At 45.3% G+C, this 10,852-nt stretch overlaps 1 protein-coding gene across 4 annotated transcripts in view; it reads right to left on the bottom strand.

Annotated features, from left to right (window-relative positions):
• Positions 1–3,682: 3,682 nt before the first annotated feature.
• Positions 3,683–10,852, bottom strand: part of ABCB1 (ATP binding cassette subfamily B member 1) — a 100,234-nt gene continuing 93,064 nt past the window's right edge. For all 4 annotated transcript variants that reach the window (XM_065938644.1, XM_065938641.1, XM_065938642.1 and 1 more), the window contains 3 exons: positions 9,420–9,626; positions 5,124–5,270; positions 3,683–4,300 (listed from right to left, as the gene is read on the bottom strand). In XM_065938644.1, coding sequence (XP_065794716.1) covers positions 4,097–4,300; positions 5,124–5,270; positions 9,420–9,626 — 558 coding nt within the window. In that variant the 3' untranslated portion in view covers positions 3,683–4,096. The remainder of the gene's footprint in view (positions 4,301–5,123; positions 5,271–9,419; positions 9,627–10,852) is intronic.

Raw genomic sequence — 10,852 nt, 5'->3', positions numbered from 1 at the left:
CTTTTCTCATTCCTGATCTTAGAGAAAAAGCTTTCAATCTTTCACCAATGAGTATGATGTTAGCTGTAGGCTTATGACATACGGCCTTTATTCTGTTAAGGTATATTCCCTCTATGGCTTCCCTGGTGGCGCAGTAGTAAAGAATCCGCCTGGAATGCAGGAGACATGGGAGATGCAGGTTCAATCCATGGCTCAGGAAGATGCCCTAGAGGAGGAAATGGCAACCCATTCCAGTATTCTTGCCTGGAAAACCCCATGGACAGAGGAGCCTGGCAGACAAGTCTATGGGGTCGCAACTCAGACACAACTTAGTGACTGAACAACATATTTCCTCTATAAACAATTTGTTGAAATTTTTTTTATTATGAAAGGATGTTGTATTTTCTCAAATTCTTTTCTACATCTCTTGAGATTTGATTTTTATTTTTCATTTTATTAATCTTATTTAATAGAATTAATTTATTAATAATTGATTTGCCTATGTTGAACTATCCTTGAATTCTAGGGATAAACCCCCTTGATCATGCTGTATGATCCCTAAAATGTGCTGTTAAATTCAGTTTGCAAGTATTTTGTCAAGAATTTTTGCACCTATATTGATCACACTTATTCATCTGTAGTTTTCTTGCAATGTTTTTGACTTTTTAATGAGGACAATGCTGGCCTCATAAAATGACTTTGGAAGTGTTCCCTCCTCCTCCGTTTTTTGAAAGAGTTTGAGAAAGTTTGGTGCTATTCTTTAAATGTTTGGTAGAATTCACCAATGAAGCCATCTGGTTCTGGACCTTTCTTTGTTGGGAGGTTTTGGTTTACTGACTTAATCTCCTTACTCATTATTGGTCTATTCAGATTTTTGATTTATGATTCAGTCTTGATATAGCGTATGTGTCTAAGAATTTATCAGTTTATCCTAAGGTTATTCAACTTGTTAAGTGTGTAACTATAGATAGTAATCTCTTATGAAGTTTTCTATTTCTGTGGTATCACCTGTAATTTCTCCTCTTTCATTTCCAATTTATTTGATTCCTCTGTTTTTATTTCTAGCTAAAGTTTTGTCAACATTGTCACCCTTTGGTGGTATCAGGTTTCCTTGATTTTTCATGTTCCTCGAAGTTTGCATTGCAGTCTTCCCATCTGAAGTAATATTCACCGTCTCCTGTCTTTATTAACTGGTTCAGGAGAGAAGTATCTTCCACTGGCCCTGCCAGTGATTCTGAAGCTTTCTGACTTCCTCTGATTACATCTCATCCACATTTTTTTTTCCATTTATTTTTATTAGTTGGAGACTAATTACTTTACAATATTGTAGTGGTTTTTGCCATACATTGACATGTATCAGTCATGGATTTACATGTGTTCCCCATCCCGATCCCCCCTCCCGCCTCCCTCTCCACCTGATCCCTCTGGGTCTTCCCAGTGCACCAGCCCTGAGCACTTGTCTCATGCATCCAACCTAGGCTGGCGATCTGTTTCATACTTCATCCACATTTCTTACTCCCTCTTGTGGCAGAACCCTTAGGCTTATCTGCCTTCTCTTGATCAGCAGGGCAGCCGACCATGTACTGGCTGTCTTCCTCCTGTTTTGCCAAAGGCGGCACTAAAGCTCAAGTTTGCGGTTTCTCCCTAGCCGGTAGATTTGGCTCAGCCGTCTGTGTGTGCTCACCAGTCATCAGCCAGCTCCTGCTCTTGCCACTGCTGTCGGGAGAACACAGGGCTGGCCACAGGGTCAGGGGCTATTTGTGGGTGAGGTATCCTGAGCACTTACGGCTCAGAGGGTAAAGAACCCACCTGCAATGCAGGAGACCTGGGTTTAATCGCTGGGTTAGGAAGATCCCCTGGAGGAGGAAATGGCAACCCACTCCAGAATTCTTCCCAGGAGAATCCCATAAACATAAGAGCCTGGCAGGCTACAGTCCATGGGGCTGCAACAAGTCGGGCATGACTGAGCGACTAAGCATAGCGCGGCATATGCTGAGCACCGCAGGAGAGGCATCCCCTGCAGCCTGAGGACAAGCCTCTTGAGTGCGGTCAGCTGGACCCGTGTGCCTTCGATGCCCTCTGAGGGGGCTACCTGCCATCTCCACCTCTTCCTGCCTCCCAGTCGTGCAGTCCACGTTTCACGACTCCGGATGTGGGGAGAGAGAAATGAGCTTCTGTGGCAGCCTCCCGCATGGACTGGGAAGCCACGTGTCACCCACCAGCTCTCACCTGCCCCGGGAGAAAGTGCAGGATGAGATCTCTCTGGCCCTGAGCTGTGTCCCCTGGGGGCGGGGTGGTGCAAGTCAAGGGAAGCTGCACCTCGCGCTCTCTCAGAGCATCCAAACTCACAGTTTTGGGCTCCAAAGGTGGGCTGAGACTTCTCTTCTGGAAGCCTGGACTTCTCAAAGGCTCTCTGGTCTGTGGGTGACTGTTTTAGACAGGGTTTTCCAGGGGCTACTGGACCAAGGGTGGGGAGGGGGGTGCGGGCTGCTCGCGCCAGTTCACGGGCTATTTCAGGGTCCAGCCAGAGCCCAAGCTGTATCCCTGTTAGTCGCCTTGTGGGGAAGCAAGACTCCTCTCAGGTCCCCTTGGCACAGGAGGCTACAGCTCCCAGACGGTGCTTCTGTGCGTGGTTCAATGCCAAACTACTCTCACTGAGGGCAAAACAAGGACGTCTTACTCTGCCACAAGGCTGACGTCACTATTTAAGGGTTTGTCGTTTTAATCTGCATTGCTTTGAGACCGTGCACTTTCTTTCTCCTGCATTTCTTCCTTGGGAATTTCTGGACCATGTTCTCTTCCCATTTTTCCTTGGAGGTGATGGCATTTTTCTTCCTTTTAAAATTTTTCGTGTTTTCAGGATACCAATTGTTCATAATAAATATGGCAAATATTGCTCCCAGCTTGTGCCTTTCAGTCATGTTTATAGTGCTTTTTGGCTTGTCTTTTCGTAGTCAGAGCACCATTTTCTGTTGTATTTAAACTTATGGCACATTTTAATCATCTGCCACCAGAAGGATCAATTTGAAAGAGATCAGTTTACTGGGAAAAGTGATTCAATATCAAAACAAAGGAAGAATTTTATTGTTAAAAGTGCAAAAAGGAACTTCTTGGTGGTCCAGTGGCTAAGAGTCCGTGCTCCTAAGACAAAGGGGCCTGGGTTTGATCCCTGGTCTGGGAACTGGATCCCACATGCCGTAAATAAGAGTGTGAATGCCACGAACAGAAATCCCACATGCTGCAGTGAAGATGGAAGATCCCATATGCTGCAACTGAGACCCAGCGCAGCCAAATAAATACATACAAATATTTTTCAAAAGTACAAAAAGAGGAAAATTCTGTAAAAGCCCTTTATAAGAACAAAGGAACAGTCAACATACATGACAGTATATGCTTCACAGCTGCCCATCCTCTGCCCCATTTCAGCCCCTACAATCCTGTACTGACCTATGTGACAAGTCTGAGAGTCAGCATAACGTGGAAATACAAGAATCAGCAGGATCAAGTTCAAGAAGAACAAAGCCATATGGCTTTGTAGAACCCAATGTGAAAAGACATGTACAACAGGAATTAATACACGGTTTAACCATTCTTACAAAATTAATGGGAGTTTTTAAAGAATCCCTTTTTTTTAAGTGCAGAAATGATCTTTAATAGTCCAAGTGAGAGATGACAGATTTACAGGCACTTCAGACAAGATGACTCCAGTCATATAAAAGTTTACTTTTATTATAGGCACTATATGCAAACATTCAGTACTTTTTTGCTACTTCTATAATCTTTTAGCAGGGTACTCAGTTACAGTCCGAATAAGAAAATATAAACAAAAATTTATACACTTTATTAACAAAATCTACTTTGAATGATTCTATAACCTTTCTAATGCCATCAAACCCATTGTTTTACGCCCGTCGATGATGCTTCTTTCTGTTCTTTCAATTATAAAGTCTCTGAAGACCCAGAACGGAGTGGGGTGGATCTTCCATTGCGGCAGGAAATGTTGAATAAGTAACTCTAGTTTCTCTGGTAAGTATTTGCTTTTTAATTTTGATTAGATGCCACATTTTAACACAAATACTATAAGACGATACTTAACAGCTTACACGGTCACGGCTCACTAGCGCTTCGTCCCGGCCTGGACGCTGACCATGGTGAAATAGAGGCCTTTCTGCGCCAGCAGCTGCTGGTGCGTGCCGTGCTCCTTGATTCTGCCGTTCTGAAACACCACGATCATGTCTGCGTTCTGGATGGTGGACAGGCGGTGAGCGATCACGATGCAGGTGCGGCCTTCTCGGGCTTTGTCCAGGGCTTCTTGGACAACCTGTTCAATGATCACACGAATTACCTCTGGTCAGGATAATCCTCCCCCTTGAATTCCTCCTTCCTAACAAGCCTCACCGTTAATGTATCCAATGATAAGTGCTCCTTTAACAGTGTCAGTGGAATATAATACATATTTTACAAAGCAAGGGATCTGTTATATTGGAAGATACCGAATCCTAGTTGTGTTAGTTCTCAGGTAGGGGCTATCTCCAAGTTGTAACTATAAATACAGCCCCTGTGATCATTTAAAAGCATTCAGTAGTGGGCTTAGCCATGCAGCATCCTTCTGGTCTAGCAATACAGTTAAGTCAGGAAGTCTAGGCACAGGCCAAACACAGCTTCTTTGAAATAATTCTCAGTACAACATTATAAAATAACTATATTCCAATAAAAATTTTTTTAAAAAAAATCTCAGAATGAGTTCATCATTCAGATACCTGAATACTCAACTTTTTCTCAAACTAAAAACAATAGCTAGTATTTACCTTAAGGAACAGCCAGGTTTAAACATTTTTCTGTGCTTCCACTTTTTTTATATAGTTGTTGAGGAGATGCTGTCAGGAGAGATGAGACCATGCCTCCTGAATGCAGCTTCTTGAATCAATACAAAATGATCCACGTGCTATTTTTTGGAGCACACGTGCCTCATTTCATCTTAGTTTTCTTGAATGACAGCTACAGAAAGTGTTTAAATTCCACTGTAGTAACAAAATTTGTTATCAGCCTGTATTCTCTTCTCTACTGTAGAAGACAGTAGCACAAATTTAAACCATCTAAGAACAGCTGCTTCAAGTGTGAATGAGTCCAATTTAAATTCTCACCTTTTCACTTTCTGTGTCCAGAGCCGAGGTAGCTTCATCCAGAAGCAAGATGTGAGGCTGTCTGACAAGGGCGCGAGCTATGGCAATGCGCTGTTTCTGGCCACCAGAGAGCTGAGTTCCTTTGTCCCCTACTCGGGTGTTGTATTTCTGTAAACAGGGTTTTGTTATTATGAAAAGTAGAACTGATAAAGCAGTGAGAAAGAGTCTGCTTGCAGAAAATAGGGTAACCATTTCCATATACACGAAAACGTTGAGGTTCAGAAGCTAAGAATGGGTTGATGAGTTTAACAGCAAAAACATAGCTCTAAAAGGCAGGATTAATTTCTCTTCTTGAAAACAGACACTTGTGTCTTAAAAATTATATGTTAGTGTGGACAAATTAGCCTGAGGAAGACTACTGTTGCAATGTTAGGCTCTTCAAGCCTCTTGGTTTCATTATATGCGGGACAAAGACTGGTCAGAGGAAGGAAATTTGATTTTAACAGGCTATGCATAATAATATAATTGAAGCTCATTTTATTTATAAACAGTAGGTGACGCCCTCTGCATTATTTCAGAAAGTGAGGAAGGGAAGATTCTTAGAATGCTAACCTTTTGCTGTCTGTTTTTATAAGACTGTTTCCAAAGCTTCAACAATTTTAATGGATGCTAAGAAATTCTATTTTGCTATATAACTTGAAAAACTGAAATATCCTGATTTACTTTTGTTTTTAGAATTCTCCTGAAATTTTTCACATATTGTTTCCCACAGTAGATAATTAAGTATTAAATATGATGATAAGGACTAGAATTAATAGGGTAAATAAGTGAGAGCAGAAATGCAATATATAACCTAGAAAACAACATTATCTTTTTCTATTCTCGGATCCTTGGCAGGCTGAAATTTTGTAAACTGTGGGCTCTGATTCTGACATCCAGAGTTTGATTTTAAATCACATCCTACCTCCTACTCTGTTGGTGAGAATGTAAGCTGGTGCAGCCACTATGGAAAACAGTACGGAAATTCCTCAGAAAACTAAAAATAGAATTAGCATGTGATCTAGCAATCCCACTCCTGGGCATACATCCAGACAAAACTCTAACTAAAAAAGATACGTGCACCCCTATGTTCATAGTAGCACTATTCACAATAGCAAGACATGGACCCAATCTAAATATTCACTGACAGATGAATAGTCAACAAAGGTGTGGTACATACATACAATGGAATATCACTCAGCCATAAAAAAGAATGAATAATACCACTTGCAGCAACGTGGATGCAACTAGAGATTATCATACTAAGTGAAGTCAGTCAGAAAGAGAAAGACAAATATCATAAGCTATCACTTACATGTGCAACCTAAAACATGACACAAATGAACTTAGCCGTGAGGCAGGACAGGCGTGCGGACACAGAGGACAGACTTGCGGAAGCCAAGGGGAGAGAGGTGGGGGAGGGTGGAGTGGGAGGCTGGGGTGAAGCGGAAGTAATGACTGTAGACAGAATGGATCCCCAACAAAGTCCCACTATTTGACACAGAGGACTAAATTTAGCATCCTATAAAAACCATGAGGAAAAAGAACGTGTACATCATATACAGGTAACTGAATAACTCTGCTGCATGGCAGAACGTAACATTGTAAATCAACTGTACTTCAGTTAAAGCAAACACTTGTTCTATGCAGGGCTGCCTGTTCTTGCTTGCTATTTCTAGCAACCCGAATCCTGTGGCACTCAACATAGAGCTCTCCACCTGCAGAGGCTGTGAGCGAGCTGGGGGGAGGTCTGGTCAGACGATTGCAACAGGCCCACCCCAGAGCTGCAGCCCCCGGGGAGCCGATGCACTGAAGTGAGTTCCACGCAGGTGACAGATCCCACTGAGGCAGGTAAACACAGGACTGTAAACCCTGAGAGAAGGAAACTAGACCAGCCCCGCTGCAGGATGAGGTAAATCCTAGCATGAACTGCAAAGGTGAAGAAGTAGGTCCTTGGACAAAAGTAGGACTTCAGGGGTTTTGCCTTTTCCTTCCACATGTAGACACTGAGGAAAAGAATTCTGATGTGTACAGGTGTAAAGCGCCCAGAGCCCAGAAACATGGGTCCCTGTGGCAGACAAAGTGAGAGGCGGCAAGATACATTTCATAAGCTGGATGATAATCCCTCTCAGTATTTGCCTTTGTTAACCCCTGCCCACTGGTTCTCTAACTGTACCTGCATCAGTTATCACCTGCGGTATTAGAACAGAGACTCCTAGACCCCAGCTCCAAGCTTCTGGCACAGCAGGTCTGGGGTAGGGCCTGAAAACCTGCATTTCTCACAAGCTCCCAGGTGACAGGGAGGTGCTGGCCCATGCCCAGACTAACTGACCTCATCAGTAGTGAAGGAGACTAAAGTTATACATTGAATGTTCCAGCCTTGGGAAGGGCCAATTATCCACAGATGGGCTAGAAGGTTAAAGGAGGGGAGGCTGGGGGGCTTCTTCCTGGGGGTTGTGATGTGTGGTGACGGCAGTGATCCAGAGAAGAGCCTCAAGAAAAGGCCGTCTAGGGAGTGGGCTAGGGCCATAGGGCATTGGCATCCTTCCCCACGAGGAGAGGACCTTCTCTGCCGGATTGAAGTTGAGCTTTGTTTTCAGGGGGCAATTCCTTGTAATAAAGAACATAACTTGTGATAATGGGGGGCATTAGATAAGACAGGTCTAGTGTATATGCGTTGTCATGTCTGAGTCTTGCGACCCTGTAGACTGTAGCCCGCCAGGCTCCTTTATCCATGGGATTTTTCCGGGCAAGAATACTGGAGTGGGTTGCCATTACTTTCTCCAGACAGTCTGCTGCTGCTGCTCAGTCACTTCAGTCGTGTCCGACTCTGTGCGATCCCATAGATGGCAGCCCACCCGGCTCCCCCATCCCTGGGATTCTGCAGGCAAGAACACTGGAGTGGGTTGCCATTTCCTTCTCCAGACAGTCCAGACGCAATTAAAATATAGCACCTAAGCGGCTTAAGAGAGGGTAAGAGGCTCCACTTCTCTAACTTTCTAGGAGGAATTCAGAGGGCATCAAAGGGACACCAGCCCAGGGCAGGCTTCAGTATCAGTCCTGCAAGTGGAGCGTGGGGCCCACGGAACGTGCAATGGTGAGAGACGACACCGTACCACGGACACCCCAATAACTCACCCTGCTCAGAGCCTTTTCTCCGAATGGGTCCAGCCCCCTGGCCTGGCCTGACTCCACAGAGAGAGGCTTGAGGCTTGGGGGAGAGCTGCAAGGAGGCGGGGGGAGGAAGGCTGGGAGAGAAATGACGGGGGAGGGTCACGCCTGCTTCTGTGGGCCCCATGCCCTGATGTGGAGGGAAAGGCCCCCCAGACGTGTACCTTTTAGTCAGACTGCTCACAGGGAGTCAGGCAGGTGATTGGGTAAACACGACATAGATGGGGATGGGGAGTGTCATATAAACACGACATGGATGGGGATGGGGAGTGTCATATAAACACGACATGGATGGGGATGGGGAATGTCATATAAACACGACATGGATGGGGATGGGGAGTGTCATATAAACACGACATGGATGAGGATGGGGAGTGTCATATAAACATGACATGGATGGGGATGGGGAGTGTCATATAAACACGACATGGATGGGGATGGGGAGTGTCGGGTAAACATGACATGGATGGGGATGGGGAGTGTCATATAAACACGACATGGATGGGGATGAGGAGTGTCATATAAACATGACACGGATGGGGATGGGGAGTGTCATATAAACATGACATGGATGGGGATGGGGAGTGTCGGGTAAACATGACATGGATGGGGATGGGGAGTGTCATATAAACATGACATGGATGGGGAGTGTCGGGTAAACACGACATAGATGGGGATGGGGAGTGTCATATAAACACGACATGGATGGGGATGGGGAGTGTTGGGTAAACATGACATAGATGGGGATGGGGAGTGTCAGGTAAACATGATATGGATGGGGATGGGGAGTGTCATATAAACACGACATGGATGGGGATGGGGAGTGTCAGGTAAACATGACATAGATGGGGATGGGGAGTGTCGGGTAAACACAACATGGATGGGGATGGGGAGTGTCATATAAACACAACATGGATGGGGATGGGGAGTGCCATATAAACATGACATAGATGGGGATGGGGAGTGTCGGGTAAACATGACATGGATGGGGAGATGCTTGTCCACAGCAGGGGTGTGTTTTGGCTGCTCATTTCTCTTCCCTTTGGGATCCAGCCCTTTGCAAATCACAGCCACAGGCTCCCAGGCACGGCATCTGGTGAGACTTACGTCTGGCAGCATCTCGATGAAGGGGTGGATGTTGGCCTCCTTGGCTGCGCGCTCAATCTCCTCCTGGGACACAGCGCGGCTGTTGTCTCCGTAGGCAATGTTCTCGCCGATGCTGCAGTCAAACAGAATGGGCTCCTGGGAGACGATGCCCATGTGTGCTCGCAGCCACTGGACATTCAGGTGCTTTATTTCCTTGCCATCGATTAGCTGAAAACAGGAGATCATGGATCAGCCACAGAACCGGAATGTTTTTGAATTTAGCAAAATTAATATTGTTATTTCCTACGTTAAGACTGCCAAGTTGTTATGAGACTTTTGTTGCTTTTAGTTGGCTCGTCAAGGTTAACTGAATCAGGTTATAACTGCATGCTCTGGGGAACCATCATGTTTCTTCTACTTTAACTCTGGCTTCTGATATATGCATCTGGTAGGCAGAATAATTGCTGTCCCTCAGACTGCAAGATCAAATTAGTCTTAAGGGAAATCAACCCTGAATCAACCCCCCACCGCCATTGGAAGGACTGATGCTGAAGATGAAGCTCCAGTATTTTGATCATCTGATGTGAAGAACTGACTCACTGGAAAAGTCCCTGATGCTGGGAAAGATTGAGGGCAAGAGGAGAAGGGGGTGACAGGGGACAAGATGTTGGATGACATCACCGATGCAATGGAATGAACTTGGGCAAACTTCGGGAGACGGTGAGGACAGGGAGGCCTGGCATGCTGCAGTCCATGGGGTCGCAAAGTCAGACACAACTCGGGGACTGGACAACAGCAACAAGGCATAGTGATGCCCATCTCCTCCATCCAAGATGTCCACGCCTTAATTCATCAAGCCTGCTAACGTTATTCACACGCAGAGAGAGAATTACGATGGACGGTTGCTCATCCACTGACCTCAAGATGAGGAGCTTATCTTGCATTATCCACATGGACCCAACATAATCATAAGGGTCCTTAACTGTGTGGGGCTGGAGGGCAGGAGAGTGGGGGTCACAGCGAAGCAACATGAAGAGGACTCAATCAGTTGTTGCTGGCTTTGAAGACGGAGGAAGGGGCCATGAGCCAGAAAGGATAAGCAAGCAGATTCTCCCTAAGGGCCTCCAGAAGGCGCACAGCCCCGCCGACACCGTGAGGTCCACTTTGGACATCTGACTTCCAGAATCTATAAGATAGATCTGTGGTGTTTGACTCCCCTAAGTTGGCTGTAATTTGTTGTAGCAGCCACCAGAAACTAATAACACATATTCCATTTCTGGAATGTATTCTGGCATTCTTTTTTTTTAATAGGATGACTTTTTCATTTTAGTTTTCTGGCCATACCATATGGCACACAGGATCTCAGTTCCCCAACCAGGGGCTGAACCCTAGCTCACCTGGAGTCTTAACCACTGGACCAGCCAGGGAAGTCCCTCATCCTTACTGCTATGCAT

This window comes from Muntiacus reevesi, chromosome 6 (genome assembly GCF_963930625.1).
Source record: "Muntiacus reevesi chromosome 6, mMunRee1.1, whole genome shotgun sequence".
In the NCBI taxonomy this organism is placed as follows: domain Eukaryota; kingdom Metazoa; phylum Chordata; class Mammalia; order Artiodactyla; family Cervidae; genus Muntiacus; species Muntiacus reevesi.
Note: the sequence above shows the minus strand (reverse complement) of the source record. Positions and strands in the feature narration are given on the sequence as shown.